The sequence below is a fragment of the Macaca thibetana genome, chromosome 1 (genome assembly GCF_024542745.1).
Source record: "Macaca thibetana thibetana isolate TM-01 chromosome 1, ASM2454274v1, whole genome shotgun sequence".
Taxonomy (NCBI): Eukaryota; Metazoa; Chordata; class Mammalia; order Primates; family Cercopithecidae; genus Macaca; species Macaca thibetana.
In genome coordinates this window covers 148,067,698-148,090,128 of record NC_065578.1, presented here as the reverse complement: position 1 = coordinate 148,090,128, position 22,431 = coordinate 148,067,698, and the positions used below count along the sequence as shown (strand labels likewise).

The 22,431-nt window shown below is 45.0% G+C and overlaps 1 protein-coding gene across 3 annotated transcripts in view; it reads left to right on the top strand.

The window, feature by feature from the left end:
• The window catches only part of KCNK2 (potassium two pore domain channel subfamily K member 2), a 237,621-nt gene that overhangs the window by 77,781 nt on the left and 137,409 nt on the right, over nt 1-22,431 (top strand). The window contains exons 1-2 of one of the 3 annotated variants that reach the window (XM_050780581.1): nt 13,022-13,111; nt 16,257-16,567. In XM_050780581.1, coding sequence (XP_050636538.1) covers nt 13,111; nt 16,257-16,567 — 312 coding nt within the window. In that variant the 5' untranslated portion in view covers nt 13,022-13,110. Of the gene's footprint in view, nt 1-13,021; nt 13,236-16,256; nt 16,568-22,431 lie in introns of those variants that run through there. The other 2 variants (XM_050780563.1, XM_050780573.1) reach the window with 2 other exon arrangements.

Here is a 22,431-nt window from a genome sequence, read left to right as displayed (position 1 = left end):
AGAAGAATTCAGATGAGATGCTGTATTAGTCTGTTCTCATGCTGCTAATAAAGACATGCTCGAGACTGGGTAATTTATGTAGGAAAGAGTTAGGCCAGGCTCAGTGGCTCACTCTTGTAATCCCAGCACTTTGGGAGGCCGAGGTAGGCAGATCACGAGGTCAGGAGATCGTAGCCATCCTGGCTAACACGGTGAAACCCCGTCTCTGTTAAAAAAAACATACAAAAAGAAATTAGCTGGGCGTCGTGGCAGACGCCTGTAGTCCCAGCTACACGGGAGGGTGAGGCAGGAGAATGGCGCGAACCCGAGAGGCGGAGCTTGTAGTGAGCAGAGATCGCGCCACTGTACCCCAGCGTGGGCGACAGAGCGAGACTCCGTCTCAAAAAAAAAAAAAAAAAAAAAAGAAAGGAAAGAGGTTTAATTGACTTACACTTCCACATGGCTGGGGAGGCCTCACAATCATGGCTGAAGGTGAATGAGGAGCAAAGTCACGTCTTACATGGTGACAGGCAAGAGAGCTTGTGCAGGAGAGCTCCCCTTTACCATCAGGTTTTGTGAAACGTTTTCACTATCACGAGAACAGCACTGGAAAGATCTGACCCTATGATTCAGTTATCTCCCACTGGGTCCCTCCCATGACACATGGGAATTATGGGAGCTACAATTCAAGGTGAGATTTGGGTAGAGACACAGACAAACCATGTCAGATGCATTCCTTCAGCTGCCCTATCAGCTTTCAGTTTAGTAGAGGAAGCCAGACATACAGACAAAAAGACACACGGCATGAAAGATGCTATGAGCATACATCAAGACACATGCAATTACGATCAAATTCATCAGAGATAAAGAAGAGGGAAAGATTCACAGAGGAATATACACAGAATATATGATCAGGCAATTGTCCTAAGCAAATTAAATTAATGAAATCAATTATTAATCTAATTAAATTTTTCTAATTTATTTATTTTCTAATGTATGAAGAAACAGATTACACAGGAACCTGGGGCCAAGCTTAATTTTCCTCACCATATCTCGTTTTTATTTAAATTATAGTTATCAGAATTCTGAACTAGCGGAGTTTCCATGCTGGTTCCAATTGTTCTCCCAATGGGTGTTTTGACACTCCATAAATATATTTGCATAATTGGCTATGTTAGTTCTCATGTGATTTTGACATGTTTTGTGATTCTGAAGGTCTGAGAGAAGCTTATGACAACCCTGAACCAAAATTTTGTCCTCAGTTATTACCTAATCATGCACATTATCACATCAAGGGGTTATCAGGGATGATAGATGAGAGTGTCTATATTTTGAGTGATGGCTTAGGAAAGGTCAGAAGTGCTTTCTATAATATCAAGCCTTAAAACACTTCAGATGTGATTTCCGAACTGAGACCTGAATCAATATAAGAGCATTCCATGGTAACTAGGCTGCATCTGTTATGCTCCAGTAGCAGGCTGTTGCAGGACTAGAAACACATCCCCATCTGAAGCATCTAGTAGTGTTGCAGAAGTCAGCAGGTAATAAGCAGAAGCCTAGGAGAAAGCTATAATTATAGCAATTCTGTCAGAAGTGAGTGGTACCACCTTGTAGGAAAATAAATGATTTATTCTTTCAGAGAAAGGAGATGAACAGAAGAATCTGCAGAAGGCATAAATCGCATCATCAAAATTTCAGTGCAATGCATGTTTGAGCATAAAATTTTGGGTGGATGAGGAGTTGCTTCTTCTGTAATGTACTGCAGTAACTGGAGCTCCAGGAAGCGGGAATCAATGCCATAGAAGATAGGTCCCGGAAACAGTGATCCAGCAGGGAGGGTAAATGTCAGTGAAACAGGCAAGCAGGCAAGGATTAGGGTAAGGCGAGAGAGGCCAACTTGTGCAAGTGCAAGGTTAGATCCTGCCTTTGTCTAGAATTGTAATCTTTGGGTCATCATGAATTTTTTGTATTAATGTTGATTTTTAAAATATTGCATTAAAATGTTATTTATCTTGATTACTGTGTTTTTTGACACCATTTACATTTTACTCCAGAGGAAAGTATCTCCTTAGTGCTGGCCCTGCATGACTGCAATTTAAGTGAGATATTTTAACACTTACACTATATGAGTAAATAGAACCATTGCATTTTATTGTCGGTTTGATCTCATAGGATATCTGATGTTACCTGTATTAGTCTGTTCTCATGCTGCTAATAAAGACATACTCGAGAATGGGTAATTTATATAGGAAAGAGGTTTAATTGACTTACAGTTCCACATGGCTGGGGAGGCCTCACAATCATGGCTGAAGGGCTGAAGGTGAATGAGGAGCAAAGTTACCTCTTACATGGTGTCAGGCAAGAGAGCTTGTGCAGAAGCTGCAACCAGGAGAACTTAAGACCATGTTTAGCCTGCAGACACATTTTATTTGCCTTAAACAATGTTTATTTTAAAAATTGAATTAGTTGCCTCTCTTAAAAATTGGAAAATTTCTTCTAAAAACAATGTGGATGTCAGGCTTCTCTTGAAAAGTTGGAAGGTCTAACACACTGGATTTATGTTCTGTCACAGCAGGAATCAACTAAAGCTGATGAGAATATTTTCTCCAGTTCTCTGGGCCCACTTCATGTGGGCATATTACCTGTCTGGTGCTGTAGGTGTTGGAAATTCAGAGATTCTGAATTCTGCTTAACTCCAGCATCCTTACTATATACCTCCTAAAGATGGTCTTGCATTCATTTAATAAATAATGATTTTTATGCATACTATGTGTAAAATATTGTGCTGAGGAACAAGATGACAAGGTCCCCATCTCTTGGAATTTGTTTTGGTCTTATAGGCAATGTTATGGGCTGAGTTTTGTCCCCCCACCACAATAAATAGAAAAGATATGCTGAAGTCCTAGTAGAACGTGACCTTATTATGAAATAAGGTCTTTACAGAGGTAATGAAATTAAAATGAAGTCATTAGAATAGACCTTAATCCAATATGACTGGTGTCCTTTAAAAAGGGGGAAATTCGGACACAGAGACAGATGCACACAAAGGGAAAATGATGTGAAGATACACAGAGAGAGGGTGGCCATGGGACTGGAGTGCTGTGTCTACAAGCCAAGGAATACCAGTGATTTCTGGTAAGCCCCAAAACCCCAAAGAAGCAAGGAAGTATTCTTCCTTAGAGCTGCCACAGAGAGCAAGGGTTTGCAGACACCTGAATTTCTGACTTCTACCCCTCAGACCATATGTTTCTATTACTTTAGCTACATGAGTTTTTGGCACTTTGTTAGAGCAGCCCTAGGAAACACAGGAAGTTACTAAATAACAGTTGGAACAAGCACTAATAATTCTTGCAAAGGGGTAATAATGGAGGGTGCAGAGTGCTGTGAGAGTACATGTTGGGATGCGTTGGTTGATCTTGTTTGGAGGTCAGGGGAGCTTTTCTGAGGAAGATGTGTTTTTACTGAGGTCTGAAGGATAAATAGAACTTATTTTTCTGGTAATCAGGGAGACAGGTAGAGTCTAGGCTGGAAGGACTTGTTTGTGGGGAGGCTCTAAGGAAAGAAGGAAGAGTAAGGTATATTCAAGAAATTGGAATCCAGCCAGTGACTAAACCACAAGGAGAAAATCTTGGAGCCTGTAGGGGTGGACCCTATATAGCAGGATGTATTGACTTACTTGCTGTGCTATTTTGGGGAAGTTACTTAACTTCTCTGAGGATAACAACAGTGTTTACCTCACATGGGTCTTATTAGGATTAGATGAGATACTGAGTGAAATGGCTGGACATGGTAAGCCCTTGATAGATGTTACTTAATATTATGATTCCTGTTTTTGTTATTATTATTGACAGGACAGGGATGTTTATTATTGTAGACAGGACAGGGATGTTTTTTTTTTTTTTTTTTTTTTTTTTTTGAGACGGCCGCTGGTGCCCTTATTGATGTAGTCCTTATCCTGAAGGCAATGGGAAGCTAGTGCGGGATTTTAATGAGAACTTCAACACTTCAAGCCAGATTTTGTTTGTAAAAGTTCCACATGACTGAGTGTGGAAAATGGACTGGAGATCGATGGAGTAGAGGCCTGAGGAGAAGTGACTGAGGTGGTCGTGGTGGCAGTCCTACCTTGATCTCTTTGTATAATTTGAAGAGATCACACAACTGTCTTAACAGATTTTGAAATTCTGCAAAGGACACTTTCTTCTATGTTTAAGGGTTTTCTTCTAGAACAAATATGCCCCAGGGTGATGCATGGATTTTTAATCTCAATCCTTCCATAAACTTAACAAGTGGCCTTGAGCAAGCCTCATATGGCTCATTTAATCATGATGCAAAAAGGTAAAAGGGAAAATTAGATTCTATATATAGGGTGAAGTCAACATCTTTGGTTAATGAACACATTAAAAAATGTCTTTAGGAGATTCCAAATACATATTCTATTTTCTTTTTTATTCCATTTATGTCTTGTGAATTCATTTTAGAAGGGAAATTGTATTGATTTGCTCTTCATAAAGCCAAATTCAGTGCTAACAGAATTTGTGATCTCAGGTGAAGGCAAAATGCTGGACTGGCAAATGTTCACAACAAATATAAGTTTTAAACAAAGTACTGGATGTGCTAGGAATTCATTAGATAATTAAAGCCATCAAGAAAACTGAGAATGCTGTGGTTCATTCTGGATTTATGGCTGATTCTTTTAAAAAGCATCACTTTTGATATAATTGCTTTGCCTAGTATTGGCACACTTAAAAAATTATCTGACAAATTCGTTGGTGGAGGATTGTCAGTGGAGGATTTACCTGTGATGCCAGAGGTAGGAAATGTTGAAGTCTAAATGTGATATGCTGCTTTCATTTCCTAGTGATACTTTATTATGTCACTCAGTTTTGAAAGGGAAAAAGAAATCCCACAGCAGAATTTCCTCCTGAAAACGGAGTAAATTCTAATGTTTTCTGAATTTATTCTGTTATAACAGAGTATCTTTAAATAAAGATTTATTTTTATTTTACAATGCCCTATTCAATATCTTATTCCCTGTTGGTCAAAGTTAAATATTAATGTTAGCTTATTTTAAATAATTAACATATGCTGTATGTACACTGATTAAAGTACTAATCTTTATATGCAAAACATGGGTGTTTTGACCTGCATGAATTTTCAAAACTTTACCTTTCTTCATATATTTGGGTGTATATGTTTGTTTTAATGTAAGCAAATATACAAAGCTGTTAAAAAGATATTGTTGAATGTCATATATGTTAGGAATTTTTATTTTTATAAAATGAACCAGCGAATTTTAATGAATCTTGCAAAGTTTTATGGTAAAGTAACATTTAAAACAATTTTCAGGGTGAGGCACTTTAATTTGAAACCCACTCAGGAACTCAATGGTGTTTTACTGAATAGATATGGACACAGTTTCACTAGTGTCATTCTTTCCTTAGTATGTTTACTCCATGATGACAAGGATTTGTTGCATCTTTTTGACCACTATGTCCCCAAATACTGGAAAATTCCTTTCTGCTGCATAGTAGGTACTTGATAAGTACTGGTTTACTGAATGAATAAATATATTTATTGGCATAAATGGCAAAAAATTTGTAGTACTGTTGCAAATAAAAAGAACTTTTGAACTTCACATTTTTAAGCTTGAAAGTGGATACTGCTATGTGCTAGTGTCTGCCACAAATTTCTAGCCAGTCGTGTTGGTAGAGGACCTGAGTTGCCATGTAGCCCAGGTTCTCACCACTGCCCAGTTTCTCACAACTGCCAGTTTCTCACCACTGAGCTATCAGGGCAGAATGAATTAGAATCCTGCCTCTCATCCAGTGGTTCTCAAAGTGTGGTCCCTGCCCTAGCAGCATCAGCAGAATAACTGGGGAACTTGTTATTCAAGGCCCACCCTTGACATGATGCATCAGGTACTGTGGGGGTGGGCCCATAATCTGTGCTCTAACGATCCCTTGAGGTAATTCTGATGCACATTCAAGTTTGAGACATATAACTGTAGACAATGCTTGTATGGACATTGCTAACATTTACCTCTTTGCTCCCTTTTCCATTCTTCCAGTGATGTCCAACTCCCTTCTCATTAACACGTTCTAATTTTAGGAATATGAATTCTTCAAAGTGAATAAATTTTGGCCTTTGAAAAATTATCTTCTTAAAATAATTTGTGTATCAGGTCTGAAACTTTATAGTCTGACTTGGAATTTGACTGTTAGAGGTTATATTAGTTGTAATATAATTGCTGAAATTAAGGTGTTGCCTGAGGTTATCATCCTCTCTAGACTTGACTGGAGAAGGATCTGCTTTCAAGCTCACTTACATGACTGTTGGAAGACATCAGGAAATCCACCTGTAGGCTTACTCACATGAACCTCTCTAGAGGGTTAATTTATGATGGTGAAACTGGCTTCTACCAGAGAAAGAGAACGAAGAGAGAGCTCGAGAGGGCACAAAAGAGAAACCCCAGACTTTTTGTAACCTAATACTGAAAGGGATATTCCATCACTTGTGCCATATTCTTTTTATCAGAAGGGAGTCAGTAAATCCAGCCCACACTCGATGGGAGGGGGGAAACACAAGGGTCTGAATACTATGAGGCAGGAATCATGGGGGGGTCAACGTAGGGACCCTCCTCAGAGCTGAGTTATTTGTCATTTTCTCCTATTTCTTGTATTGCACTGTTTCAATTAAGGCTCTTGATATCAAGTGTCAGAAATCTCAGCACGAACTGGCTTACACCAAAAGAATATGTATGTGGCTTAAGGTGTGGTTTGACATGAAGGATTGATCAAATGTCACCTGGACTTGGTCATCCTGGTTCTGTTTGCTCTGTATTGCTTCATTCTCAGGTAGCTTCTCTCCTCTTAGCATAGTAGCCTCCAAGGCTTTCAGGCTCCAGGTCAGTGGTACAGAGCGAAAGTTGCTTTTCTGTGTGTGTCACAGGCCCATGCCTGAACCAGTTGAGAAGCTGAGAAATTCTGACTGTATTGGTTGAGGCCCAAGACACACACTTCATTCACAATCAGGGATGAGTCTCATATAAAACACAACAGCTACGAGAAGGGTTGGTAAGTGTCTTGGGAATGACATCAGACAGACCTTTCATTGAAGTACTGCCTAAATTGTTGTCTCTCCCTGAGTTTTCAGTCAACTGGAACTTCTAGGAATATGCCCACCCTCTCTGTCACCACCCACTCCCCACATCCAATGGGATGCAGAGTCCTGTTGATCTACTAGCACCTCTTCAATCTTCCACTCCTAATAATGTCACTATGAAGCCCTCACCTGGGCTAAAGCAATAATGTCCAGATTCACTTGTCTACATGCTTACATTCTTTGTTCACCTTATACCTGTTCTGCACATAGCAACCAGAGGGATTTTTAAAAAATGCATTTGATGAGATTTCTTCTGGGGTGAAAATTCATCCACGTTTCATTAATTAAAACCCAGATGCCACCTAACCTGATTTCTATCTGCCTCTTCAGCTTGATTACTGTCCCCCACCAAGCCTCACACTCTAAACTTTTCAAATTCTCCCAGCTTCTTCCAACTGCAGTCTTCTTACAAGCTCTTCTCTCTGTTGGGGAAGACCTTTCCTTCCAATACGCTTCTCCCTTTCCACCCTTGCTCATCTCATCTTCAGAACCTAATTTTTATATTACTTCTTTAGACCCACCTTCCCTGACCCTCTAGAAGTAAATACTCTTATGTTACCTTGTGCCTTCTTCTTATGGCTTATCAGAATTTTAAGCACTCAGTAAATATCTGATTAATGTGATTTATTTTTCATCTTCTCATACCTGTGCAGTTGTGTTACTCAGAAGATTAAATAAATAGCAAGATTCATTGCAAGGATGTCCAAATTTTTGTCTTCCTTGGACCACATTGGAAGAAGAAGAATTGTCTTGGGCCCACGTAAAATACACTAACACTAATGTTAGCTGATGAGCTAAAAAAATCATTTAAAAAACCTCATAATGTTTTAAGAAAGTTTATGAATTTGTGTTGGGCCATATTCAAAGCCATCTTGGGTCACATGCAGCTCTCAGGCTGTGGATTGGACAAGATTGTATTATAGAGTTTGAATTCATTGGTGGTCTTGCTTGGTCAGGAGCTCCCCTGGTTCACAAGGTTAGATCAAATGCAGGAGATAATAAAACTCTTTTGAGAACTGTTTTGGGCTGTTCTCCCAATGCTATGAATAAATATCTGAGATTGGGTAATTTATATAAAAAAGAGGTTTAATTAATTCATAGTTCTGCATGGCTGGGGAGGCCTTAGGAAACTCACTGTCATGACAGAAAGCACCTCTTCCCGGGCAGCAGCAGAGAGAATGAGTGCCAGTAGGGGAAATGCCAGGTGCTTATAAAACCATCAGATCTTGTGAAACTAACTGACTCCCATGGGAACAGCATGGGGAAACTGCCCCCATGATTCATTTACCTCCACCTGTTCCCACCCTTGACATGTGAGGATTATGAGGATTACCATTCAAGGTGAGATTTGGGTGGGGACACAGAGTCAAACCATATCAGGAATGGACATACTGTACACATAAATGCTGTCTCACTTTGATTCTTAAAACAATCTCTTGTGAGTTCTGTGTATTATCTCCATTTTATAGATGAGAAAACTGATGTTCAGAAAGCAAAAGTGACTTCTTCAAATTCACATGGCTCAGATATGGTAGAGGCAGAATACCCACAGACGTCTCTTTGACTCCAAAATCCCACATACGGTTGGAATTACAAGAAAAGGCAGTGACACGCTCATTTTTTAATTTTAATTTTCACTATGACATTTTGAATAGGCCAAGGTCAAAAATCAAAATAAACATAAAAGAGAAGTCCTGTAGATTTCATGCTGCTAGTTGGAGCAGAACAATAGATCTGAAAGCACCAGAATAAGGGCAATATGGAATTTTGGAGAGCTAAATTTTTTAATTATTTATTTTTCAGGTTTCTTATTCATTAATTTAAAGAGGTGTTGAGTAGTCCTGCAGCATGAAAGAAATATATTCCATCTTTTCTTTTGATTATATTTTGATGAGGTTTATATATATTGAGTGAATTAGTCCGTTCTTGCATTGTTATAAAGGACTAGCTGAGACTGGGTAATTTACAAAGAAAAGAGGTTGAAGTGATTCACAGTTTTTTAGGCTGTACAGGCAGCATGGTTGGAAAGACCTCAGGAAACTTACAATCATGGCAGGAGGTGAAGGGGAACCAGGCACATCTTACATGACTGGAGCAGGAAGAAGACAGTGAGGGAATGATTTCACTCAGATGTTTATCAAACACATATTTAGTACCAGATGCCAGTTAATGCAGATATGAAAAGTGCTTACACATTTTTAAACAACCAGATCTCAGGAGAACTCATTATCAGAACAGCAAGGGGAACGTCTGCACCCCTGATCCCCATCACCTCCCACAAGGGCAATCCTCCAACACTGAGGATTACAATTTGACTTGAGATTTGGGCAGGGACAGAAATCCAAACCATATCACTGAGTAATGCAGGAATAAAGCTAAACAGGATAAACCATCCTATTTCCTTGTTCCTCCAGTTGCAATGACATACAAACTAGTCTACTACATTTTTTCCCCTCTTACTTCAAACAGCATGAGTAAGTCTACATTTGGAACAAGAGGGATTTTAACGTGGGCAGATGTGTTTAAAGAAGGGGAATAGGAGGACTGGTGGTTTCTTGATTATTTCAAATTATTTGTGAGGCTGAGCCTTTGACTTGTTAGGATGATTCCTGCTAATGTTACAGTCTGAAATTTTATCCTTTTATCTTAACATCTCTGTAATGTACATCACTTCTCCCCCAATCCCCAAGCACCCTATATGAATGTGGGGCCTAATATGAAAATAATACAAGATGGCAATCCAGACCTAAGTCCCATGAGTCTGGAAAAACAGAAGCACTATGCAAGCATATATCAAAACATATTTAATCTATTAAACAGGTATATTTAAACTATTAATCTCCCAGTCTAGTAAGCATTAGCCAGTTTGACAGAACCGGTGCTGGGCAAGATGTGGTTAAATTTGCAGAAAACTCAGAGGGGGGAATAAAAAAGAATCATCAAGTTGCAGAACAAAATGGGAAAAGTGAAAAGAATATTCAAAAAAAATTTGAGGAAATTTCATCTGGAGAACAAAGAACCTATGGGACAGGGTAAAAAATGATTCAGAAGATAGTGAATTCATCTCATTTCTCATGTATGTAGGATATACCCTGGTTCCAAATACCTGGAGGGAGACTGGGTAAATATAAGAAAATGTCAGCTATTTCTTAGGAATAACGATTTCACTCAGGTGTTTATCAAACAGGTATTTAGCAGCAGATGCTAGTTACTGCAGATATTATGGTGAACAGAGATATGGTTTATGCCCTCACTGAGCATACAATCTAGTTTAAATAAGCAAAACATAATGTGACAAGTATAAAGATAGATGAAAGACAAGTTGACCTGGGAAGCAAATAGTAAAACACCTGACTGGCCATGATTGCAGGAAAATTTCTGGACAGCATGGAGATTTGGAGGATAACACCTGCGATGGTTCGTTTTATGTCAATATCAACTTGACTAGGCTACAGTGTTCAGTTATTTAATCAAACACGAATCTAGAATCTAAGTGTTGCTGTGAAGGTGTTTCGTAAATGTGTTCAGCATCTACAGTCAAACTTCAAAATGGGATTGCTCTAGGTAATATTGGTGGGCCTATATCACAAGCAATTGTGAGCCAAAAATGAGATTTCCTGGAAAAGAAGAAATTCTGCCTTAAGACTGAAGCATCGACTCTTGCTTGAGTTTCCAGCCTGCCAGACCTGCCCTGTAGATTTCAGAGGGACTTGCCAGCCCCCATCATCCTGAGCCAAGTCCTTAAAATAAATCTGTTACCCCCCACACGTACACCTAAAGGGGTGTGTGTGTGTGTGTGTATGTGTGTGCACATGTTCCATTTCTCTAGAGAACCTTACTGATAAGGTACCTTAGTCATGTAAAGTTGGTGTGTGTGGGGGTGTGCACTCAGGCAAGGTGACTTCCCAGGAAGACTTAGAGTGATAAAGAGTAGCCAGATCAGGAAGCACATTATAGGTGACCTAGAGACTTTGTAAAGATTGTGAGAGGATCAGATGCACATTTAAAAAGGACATCTGATTGTATTACTTTTGAGCACGTAAGTTGAGAAAAATGTGTTTGAATTCCAACAGGAAGGATATTAGGAAGATTTTTTTTTTTTTTTTTTTTTTTTTTTTTTTTTTTTTTTTTTTTTTTTTTAATGGGGAAAGAGGTGCTGAATGTATTCTGGAATCTAGAAAAAATTGCATTTTTATCATTGACGGTAACAGTTTTGCAAAAGCTTTTTTTTGTTTGTTTGTTTTTGTTTCCTACAATTACGTCTGTATTTTTCACTAATAAGTTCTTGTAACTGGGAAAATACTCCAATCTGGCCGAGCAGCAGTCACGGAAGAAAAACTCTCGCAAACAGCAGTTGCGGTGGGAGGGTGGAGGTCATCAGGGGATTCCCGCTGAGAAAGTGGGAAGGAAGAGAGTTTAGAAACGGATCGAAGTTCCGCTACATCACGTGTGTTGTGAGAGAATTCGCCTATTACGACGACGGCAACGTCTGATCTCCTGGCTTTCTTCCCCTCCTTGGCGGGTTCCGTTCCGTCCCCCTGTCGCCTAGAGTTTGGCTGTCCCTGCGCCGGGGTCTTGGAGTTTGGGCGGGGTCTGGTACCTGCCAAATAGGGATCTTGATGGGGAAGAGGTCTGGTAGCGCTGAGTTCAGGCTGGGGTCGGAGTTCTCCCACCTTGCAGCTCCCACCCGCCACGCTTAGAAACCTATGTCTCCAGCAAAGGGGTCTTGCTCTGAGAGAACCTAACCGGGTTTTCTTCCATTCCCTTTGCATCTCGAGGTGTCTTCGCCCTGGCTCCAGGTGCGTTCCCCATCCTTTTCGGTCCGGGGCGTTCTGCTGATTATAGCGCCCTGCTTAAGTCCAGCACCGCCGGAGGTGAAGTGGGGCGACCTGGTGACTCCTTAACCCTTCCCCAAGGTGGAAGAAGCCAGGGTCTTCATTACCTCCCCTACTCCAGGGATCTCAAGGCGCCAATGGGGACACTTCCCTGTACAAGTCTGGGGGGCCACGAGGGCGAGGAGGACCCCCAAATGCAAGGGTTCAAGGACTTGCGTCCCAGAGCTTGGACCCACACTCGGTCCCACACCCCGAACGCTGGCCGGGAAGGAGATAGGATGAAGCGCAGTGTGATGTGGATGCCAGATAGCGAGAGTGAGGATTTTTTGGGGGGTGGGGACGGGGGTTAGTGGAAGGGGCCGAGAGGGGAAGAGGCAGCAGGTGAGCCAAGGGGTTGTGCCCCTAGGAGGAGGGAAGAGGGGGTCTTTAGAAGGGAGCATCTTGCAGGGGCGACGCAGGCAAGGGTAGGGCTAGGAGGAGGTGCGGGGAAGCAAGCCCTGGCGGTGAGACAGGAGGGGGAGGAGGCGAAGAGGAGGGAGTTCCTAAAGGAGGGAAACGAGTCGGCGAGGGGCGACAGGAGCTAGCCGGGAAGGGAGAACAGCGGAGGGCTGCAGAGCTGCGGAGGGCTGCAGAGCTGCGGGCGCCCGGACCGTGCCACACACCCCCCGCGGGGCACGGAGGGCATTGCCGGGGGAGACACACAAAGACATGCGAAGAGGGGTTGAGCAAGGCTCGCGCACAAAGACGCCGGGGCGCACGGCAGCTCGGGCTGCACCCACCGCCCCCGCGCCGCGCCGTGCCGGGGCCGGGCCAGCGAAGAGCCCCGGGCTGAGCGCGTGGCGGCGGCGGCGGCGGCGGCGGGGAGGCGCGGGACCCGGGTCGCCCGCGCTCTCCGGGTGACCCGGGCCCGGCAGCAGGCGCGCGCGGGGGCGGCGGCGCCCAAGCCCAACTTGGCCTCCGCCTCGCCCTCTGCCCAGCCCGCCGGTGTCCCCTCCTTCCCGCGATTTCGTTTCTTCTCACGCTCCCCCCCCCCCCCCCTCCCGCGTCCAGCCCCGCTCTCCCCACCTTGTAAAACAAAGCCGGGGAAAATGCCTGCCCGTGCAGCTCGGAGCGCGCAGCCCGTCTCTGAATAAGAAGTGAGTACAATGGCGTGTTTGTAAAAAAAAGCTTCAAGTCCGTCTTTTTCAAAAAACATTTTGAATGCTGCATGCCTCATGCTTCCCAGCGCCTCGCGGGAGAGACCCGGCTATAGAGCAGGAGGTGAGACCCCCCCCTCCGGTACCCCCACCCTTCTGGCCGCAAGCTCTCCTGCCCCAGCCTGTTCTGGGAGGACTGCAAATGCCCCCTCTCAGCAAGCGGCCGTTTCCCATCTTCGCTTCGTGTCCAAAGTGTTGGGTCATAATCTGGATTTGGAGGCAAACCCTTGCCAGATCCTCTCCTCGCCGCTTCTCCCCCCTCTCCCGCCGGTGCCCGGGGTTTTTGCATCTGCCTGAGGTATGGGTTTGGAACACCTTGGGGGAGTTTCCCATGGAGAAGGAGGGTCAGCCCTTGGGAGTAGCCGACAGGCAGGACTCATGGTGACCCTGGTCACACTTGTTGCCCATTGCCTGGTGGGACAGGCAGTGGTGCTGAAAAAAGCTTGTTTCCCCTGCTATTCAGTGGTCAGTCACAGCTGGAGCGAAGACATATCTGGGTGAGAACAGAAGACCGGGATTAACAGAAGACTGTGATGAGCTGGGGGAGGGGAGTGGGTAGTGACGGTGTTGAGTGTGTGTGGAAGGGGCAGCTTCTCTCCCTGATCATACATCAAATGGCGTGGAGGTGGAAACCGAGAGGTTCCCTGTATTAAAGAGAAAAGTCTGCTTTTATTTTTTTAAATATTATTTTGGTATTTCATCAGTTTTTGTCCATTCTGTCTGCCAAATGTACATTACATATATTTCTGCTAATTAAAAAATAAGGCAACAGCTTAAAAGAATTAAACTCCTTCTGGAAATGTATTAGGTTAATGCACAGACACACATACACACACACACACACACACACACACACACACACACACACACACACATAATATTTTAAAAATACCTGCCGCTTTCTCCCAAAAGCATATAATGGCAATGTGGCAATGTCTTAAAGGAATTTCAGATTGGGATTTGGTGACATCAAGGTAAACAGTCTTAGTGCTTTCTGGTTCTGCAGAGTGGAAACCACTGATGTGAAAAATCACAAATAGGAGAGTACAGAGATCTGAGGAGGAGAGGCTTGGAAAGCTTCATTTAGAGTGATACTGTGGAACTTCTATGTAATTTTTTGTTGTTTTTATTCCAAAGATGGCTAAATTTTAAATTATGACTTTTGTTTTTCACTCAGACTCACTAAGCAGCTAGGAGGTTGTGGGGAGTCTGCAGATTGTAGTGATTTTAGCTATTATCAGCACTTCTATTTTAACAGTTTTTTAAAAATTATAGTATTTAACACATGTCCAGTGCTAATTTTGAGTGAAGGTGTCTTTATAAATATTTTAAAGGTGTCTACTAGCTGTGGCTTTATTTGGAACAGGTGAATGTATCAGGAGAGAAACATGTGCATTCTTCTGTGTAGTAGGTCGAACCTTAGGAAATTGCTGTAATAAACTATATGTACATGGAGTCTCCACTTGGAGCCATGGGTACAGAAACCTCATCACAGCTCTAATTTCATTTCTTCCAAATCAGATCCATTCAGAGCTTTGCTGATTGAGGATCCTGCCTTCTGCCATCATTTTACAACACTACTTAGGTCTAGTGTTTTAAATAGCTTTGTTTGCAAAGCTTCTTTTTGATGGGCAATTAGAGATGTATTTTATAAATTAAAACTATGGTAGCCTACATTTAACTCACAGTGTTAGGTAAGAGGGCAGGGTAGGCAGCCATGTGAAAATTGGCATTTTTTATTAGTTTCTCATACTGAAGTAATTTCAGGTGGCTGTAGGGTATTTGAGTGCAATTCCATGGAGATTTCTTACATACTTACCTGAAAGTGTGTTTTAGATAAGATTATCATTTTATAATTTTTATTATATACATGATAGCAAGTTAACTGAAATCTGTAACAATTATGGACTTTAAGTTGATTATTCTGTTTGAGTTGATGGTTTTTAGAAGTCTTATTTTTCGGCCATTCTATTAACCCTTTTTAGTTGAATGTTGTCTTTCAGTAAAATGTCCTGTAGTACGTGGTTTATTTTCCTCTTAGCAAGTAGAAGTCTAGTATCTCTTATATTTTTGAAAAAGAAATCCATTAATGATATTTTTGAACATCTGTGATAAATAATAAATAGATTTATAGTCACCTCAGAGTATATGGCAATTTGTAAGAGAACCATATAAATCCACTCTAATGGAGCAATTAGCTTTGAACAGAGCATGTAGAGAGTCTAAGCTGTGAGCCACGGATTTTTTTTTTTTTTTTTTTTTTTCCTTGATACTGTTCACATTTGAAAAGGAAGGTACTTGTCTTCTCCTGGTTGTGTCTAGGATTGACACAATGATTAGCAGTAACTTTTATTTGTAAAACAGGTCAGAGATTGAAAAACAAAATACAGAGAATGTTTCATCACGAGCCCACTTTGGAGGATGGGCAAAAAGACAAGATTTGACCATCGAGTGGTTTATTTACCACCATGTTTTACCAGAAAATGATGAATGATTTATTTTGAGCAACAATGTTTGGATCACAAATTCTCTTATAATGCAATTCATTTATTGTAATAAATTAAATAGAGAATGTTCTTTATATTGCTTGCTTGTGGTATAAATTTCTTGAGAACGAGAATAACCGTGAGCCATCTTCCTGAATATTCCAATATCTAGTTATAGATACTAGATAAATTTCTTGAGAACGGGAATAACCGTGAGCCGTCTTCCTGAATATTCCATCAACTTTTAGGAGTTCAGTATCTCTTTGTGGACTGGCACAGTGGACAGATGTAAATTTAGAAATTTATTAAGAAGCCCTGAGGCATTCTTTTCTTTTTTTGAAGTTTCTTGGTTCGACTCCAGTTTTTTCGCTTTTATTTGAAACTCTAGTAGCAGCAGAGAGCACAGATCCAGCCCCTTTTCCTTGAACCAATATATGTGGTCCTGAGATCTAGTGACAGCACTCCTGGTTTGGGTTCCAGAGCTTCCACCAGGAGAGCCAGCGGAATTCAGTCAACCTTCTCTGACCCCTTAAAGAAGAAGCCCGACCAATTCCCTTCTCATCTCCTCCAACCTAACCCTCATTCTCTGTTGTTGTCAGTGGCGGCACCTGACTTGCTGGATCCTAAATCTGCCGCTCAGAACTCCAAACCGAGGCTCTCGTTTTCCACGAAACCCACAGTGCTTGCTTCCCGGGTGGAGAGTGACACGACCATTAATGTTATGAAATGGAAGACAGTCTCCACGATATTCCTGGTGGTTGTCCTCTACCTGATCATCGGAGCCACCGTGTTCAAAGCATTGGAGCAGCCTCATGAGATTTCGCAGAGGACCACCATTGTGATCCAGAAGCAAACATTCATATCCCAACATTCCTGTGTCAATTCGACAGAGCTGGACGAACTCATTCAGGTAATGGCATGGGAGGAGTTGTTACTCCGTTCCCCCAAATGGGAAAGAAAGTGATAGGAGACAACTTGTAGCCCAGTGTATTACGGGTGTGCTGGTGGGAGCCCTATCCCACCTCGTTTGCCTTAACATATAGCTCTTTCCCCCAGTTTCTTTGTCTCATTTCCACTTCTTCTGCCTATACTCTCACTTCTGTCAGCTTTTCTTCTCTTCCTCTTTTAGTTCTCTCTCCCAGTGTTCCTTCACATCCTCTTCTGCTTCTGTTCTTCTGTATTTCTTTCCTGTTGTCTTTCCGCTTTCTTTCCCTTTCCCCTGTCTTAGAAGTACCAGTGGACACCCATAAGGTTGGGGTTACCATGCCGAAGGTCCTCATGGTTAGGATGATCTTTGTCAACTGAGAAACACTGCTGTGGCAAAGGAGAGGGAAACAAAATATACAGAAATGTGCTTTAATCTTGGCAGTGGCCATCATAAGATAGAAAAGATGAATTCATGATGTGACCCTCTTGAGATGAGTACCCCTCAGGTCAACAAGTTGTAGCTTACCTCTTTAGCCAAGGTGTAACTTTGACAACTACCTTTTTAAAGTATCTGCAGATAAGTGATTATTACTTCTCTAACTCCCAGCTAAGATAAATTTACTACTACACAGAAAAAGAGTTTTTGAATAAAACTAATTTATTTCTAATTTACCCTATAATAGCGAACAATATCCTTACAGAAAAACATTTTGTTTTAAAAATTAATCCCAATAAGTTTCAGTTAGGCTCTTTAGAGATGACAGTATTTTGTTTTTTGTAGATTTCTTTTGCATAAAACAATTCATTGATCAAATCAGGATCTTAGTCAAGAAGAAAGCTTTAGAATTTTCTCACAAGGAGTGACTTGACTGGTTGTTAAAAATGTTTTAATTGTATACACATTTGTTTTCCTATAGAGCCTGCTTTTCTTACCTGATTTAATTCAAATTGGAATGGAAATTATCTGTGAGACATCATCTGAGCATGTTCTTTCTTGTTTCATATTTGGTTTTACATTGTTTGAATGAGTTGGAATAGTGGATTGAGGGGAGAAATTATTGTTGACTTTAATCCTGCTTTTTGTTTGAGGACCCTTTCTCTCATTTCCTCTTGCCTTGGATCTCAAGATGCTATCTCTGTCCTTCATAGTCCTCTCAATTTACAGCATATGCATACATGTTCTTATTCAAATTTTATTGAAAGATATCAAAACTAGTGTTCTCTAGCACCTATTTAGTTTCTACCACATTCAGAAATTTCTGCATCTGAAAATTTAAGTTTTGAAAATGCTGTTCACTTATATACTGAATTCTCTAGGATTTTTAGATGATGGTGACCTTTTCAGTATTGACAGTGAAAGTACCAGCTAACATTATTGTCCCAACTGCCCCCTTCCCTGGTCCCATGTAAGGTCACTTTCACTTCATTCTCTCGTTGGGCCACATAGTGCTATGAGGTACTAAAAATCTTTGAAGAATCCTCACTTCCCTTGGTTTCTGAAGAAGAGCTCTTGGATATCTTGGTGGAGGCAGCATGGTGCAGTAGTAAAAGCTTCAACTTTGGGAGCAGACAGGATGTGTGTTGAACTGCAGTTGAGTGTTTTATTGGAAGTGTCATCTTAAACAAGTAGTTTTCCTCTTTAATCCTTAAATGATCTATCTGGAATGAGGAAAGAGTATCTATCAAGTAGGGTTGTTGGGAGGTAAAGAGATAATCCATGTAAAGTGTTTTGGTGCTCAGAAAGTGTTAGATTTGTTTTCTGTGGTTATTGTTTTCCTCTCTTGTCCCTTCATTGGATTGTAGCCTCTGATTCATGTAGTTGCATTCTTATCACCTGGAATGATTTGCTGATTGGACAGGACGGGGGAAAAAAAAAAAAGACATGACCAGCGTTTCAGGACAACACTGGAAGAAATTTTGTGTGAATTTGAAAATGGTCTCACTATCCAGTATTACCCAGATTTATTAAGAATTCTAAAGATAACTTGAAGGTCATGGCAGGTAGGAGCAATCTGGTGGTGAATACTGACCACTTTTTGCTACATCGTCTTTGAAATGGAAACAAGCAGAAATCAAAATATGACCTAAGATTTTTCTCTATGCTCTGCATGGGCAATCCATTTTAACTTTATTAATTTTCTCTGCTGATTGTTTTTGCTTTGTAAAAATCTTTTTTATGCTGATTCAATATTTTTCAACGCAGAAATTACCTATTATTTACTCTTATACTGTTCACCTTTATAACCCATTGGTTTTAATAATCATTTTTTCTTTTTCAACATAATTTATTTTGATAAAAGAAATCTTTACAATGCCATGGCTTCAAGGATCAAGATTAGTGTGTAAACAGGGAGGAAATTAAATAAGCCAGTAATCATATATTAGAATTATACTTCCTTCATATGATTCTTATAAATTTTCCAATCTTTTTTTTCACATTTATTTTCCCATTTAATCATCGCTTAAAACCTCATGAGTGTGTCTATTGGGCAGCAATACCCCAACATTAAGGATTAGACCGCATCATTCGGATTAGAGTTCAGGTCTTCAGAATCTTTTGGTCAGGCATTTTTCCTAGGAGTCTTTGCTCTTTTGGAGCTCATCTACTTTCAGTGCTGAGGGCAGAAACAGTTGGAGTAGTTAGCATTTCAGTTCTAGTGTTGTTGAAGAAATTCTGCTACATATTATGGAGAGTGAAGACAGAGGAGGAAGTGAGTGTTCTGACAGTGGGCCAATATCAGGTGCAGTTAGTCTAGTCTGGTCTCAGGCACTAGGTTATTAATTACTCCTCTGGTTGGACTATAGCAACTTGATTTCATGCTGTAGTTGTGTCTCAGGGTGAGGTTGGGGAGGTGAGGGAAGATATAGGTAATGGAGCATTAAGGCAGATGAGATCAACTGCTTTTGTTGTAGAAACATGTGTGTAGCATGTAAGGCAGATGAGATCAACTGCTTTTGTTTTGAGAACAGGGGGGGGGGGGGGGGGGGGGGGGGGGGGGGGGGGGGGGGGGGGGGGGGGGGGGGGGGGGGGGGGGGGGGGGGGGGGGGGGGGGGGGGGGGGGGGGGGGGGGGGGGGGGGGGGGGGGGGGGGGGGGGGGGGGGGGGGGGGGGGGGGGGGGGGGGGGGGGGGGGGGGGGGGGGGGGGGGGGGGGGGGGGGGGGGGGGGGGGGGGGGGGGGGGGGGGGGGGGGGGGGGGGGGGGGGGGGGGGGGGGGGGGGGGGGGGGGGGGGGGGGGGGGGGGGGGGGGGGGGGGGGGGGGGGGGGGGGGGGGGGGGGGGGGGGGGGGGGGGGTGGGGGGGGGGGGGGGGGGGGGGGGGGGGGGGGGGGGGGGGGGGGTGGGGGGGGGGGGGGGGGGGGGGGGGGGGGGGGGGGGGGGGGGGGGGGGGGGGGGGGGGGGGGGGGGGGGGGGGGGGGGGGGGGGGGGGGGGGGGGGGGGGGGGGGGGGGGGGGGGGGGGGGGGGGGGGGGGGGGGGGGGGGGGGGGGGGGGGGTGGGGGGGGGGGGGGGGGGGGGGGGGGGGGGGGGGGGGGGGGGGGGGGGGGGGGGGGGGGGGGGGGGGGGGGTGGGGGGGGGGGGGGGGGGGGGGGGGGGGGGGGGGGGGGGGGGGGGGGGGGGGGGGGGGGGGGGGGGGGGGGGGGGGGGGGGGGGGGGGGGGGGGGGGGGGGGGGGGGGGGGGGGGGGGGGGGGGGGGGGGGGGGGGGGGGGGGGGGGGGGGGGGGGGGGGGGGGGGGGGGGGGGGGGGGGGGGGGGGGGGGGGGGGGGGGGGGGGGGGGGGGGGGGGGGGGGGGGGGGGGGGGGGGGGGGGGGGGGGGGGGGGGGGGGGGGGGGGGGGGGGGGGGGGGGGGGGGGGGGGGGGGGGGGGGGGGGGGGGGGGGGGGGGGGGGGGGGGGGGGGGGGGGGGGGGGGGGGGGGGGGGGGGGGGGGGGGGGGGGGGGGGGGGGGGGGGGGGGGGGGGGGGGGGGGGGGGGGGGGGGGGGGGGGGGGGGGGGGGGGGGGGGGGGGGGGGGGGGGGGGGGGGGGGGGGGGGGGGGGGGGGGGGGGGGGGGGGGGGGGGGGGGGTGTAGACAGGAGGTTGGGGGGGGGGGGGGGGGGGGGGGGGGGGGGGGGGGGGGGGGGGGGGGGGGGGGGGGGGGGGGGGGGGGGGGGGGGGGGGGGGGGGGGGGGGGGGGGGGGGGGGGGGGGGGGGGGGGGGGGGGGGGGGGGGGGGGGGGGGGGGGGGGGGGGGGGGGGGGGGGGGGGGGGGGGGGGGGGGGGGGGGGGGGGGGGGGGGGGGGGGGGGGGGGGGGGGGGGGGGGGGGGGGGGGGGGGGGGGGGGGGGGGGGGGGGGGGGGGGGGGGGGGGGGGGGGGGGGGGGGGGGGGGGGGGGGGGGGGGGGGGGGGGGGGGGGGGGGGGGGGGGGGGGGGGGGGGGGGGGGAGGGTTTGGTGTGAGGTGGAAAGTTAGGGGAGCAGTGCTTGTGGGATTGGGGTTGATGGGTTTTGTGTGTGGGTGTGGTGGTTGGAGTTGTGATATTCCAACCCAAGGATGAAAAATTCATATATTCATGTATACCCAGATGTGATCTCTACACGGGGATATTGAGACAACACCATGAGAGAAAAGTAAAGGTAGTGTTATGTGTGGGGGAATGTAATGTGAGGTGGGGGGGGAATTATTTATGATAAGGGGGGGGGTAAGGGTGGGGGGGGTTAGGTTAGATAACAAATGTTGGGTGTAGGAGTGTCTTATTCTAGATGGCAGGTAAATCTTTTCGAACCACTTTAATATCCCTACTCTAGGAGAGCTGGGTGGAAGGCGAGAACGGTGAAGACGCGACGGTGGGAACGTAACGGGGGGGGGGGGGGGGGGGGGGGGGGGGGGGGGGGGGGGGGTAACAACTGTGTGTATGTACTGTGTTGTTTTTGGCACTGGACTTTCAAGACAAGGTTGGGGAGGGGCAAAGATATCAAAACAGATACCTTTGCCAGCCTGACGTGTTTTGAGCATATGATTTTCAACTCCCATTACATTTAAACTTATGTGATGTCAGTACAGAAACATATATGGCAAATTGTTTAAGTTTCTTTCTTTTTTCTTTCTGAGACAATGTTTCCCTCTTGTTGCTGGAGTGCAATGGCGTGATCTCAGCTCACTGCAACCTCTGCCTCCTGGGTTCAAGTGATTCTCCTACCTCAGCCTCCCAAGTAGCTGGGATTGCAGGCATGTGCCACCACGCCCAGCTAATTTCATATTTTTAGTAGAGATGGGGTTTCTCTGTGTTGGTCAGGCTGGTCTCGAACTCCCGACCTCAGGTGATCTACCTGCCTCAGCCTCCCAAAGTGCTGAGATTACAGACGTGAGCCACTGCGCCCCACCTGTTTAAATTTTAGGAGCCATGGATACCATTAACAATAGCCAAAATTTAATTAGCACTTACTTTGTGCAAGGCATTATTCTAACTGTTTACCTATATTATCTCATATAACTCTCTTAAACAATCCTAAGTGGTAGGTGCCTTATTATCTGCTTTTACCTTATAGGGACACTGAAGCAAGGGGCACTTCAGTTTCCAAGAGTGCGTGGTGGAAGAACTGTCATTCAAATCTTTGGATAAAATCTAGCACTTAGTTCTGGTATTGACTGCTTTTAAAAATAATTTAGTAAACATTTGATGTAAAGTTTCCTGTTATTCCATATGTTAAGGTATAATGGATATTATAGTTCTCTGTACATATAGCATATCTTTCTTTCCAAATTGAAAAGTATATAAACTGGAATCTTAAAATTCTTTCTGGATGACAGGATTATATCAGTATTTTCCCATTTAAATGTGGCAAAGCAGTAGAGGATGGTCACATTAGACATATCTG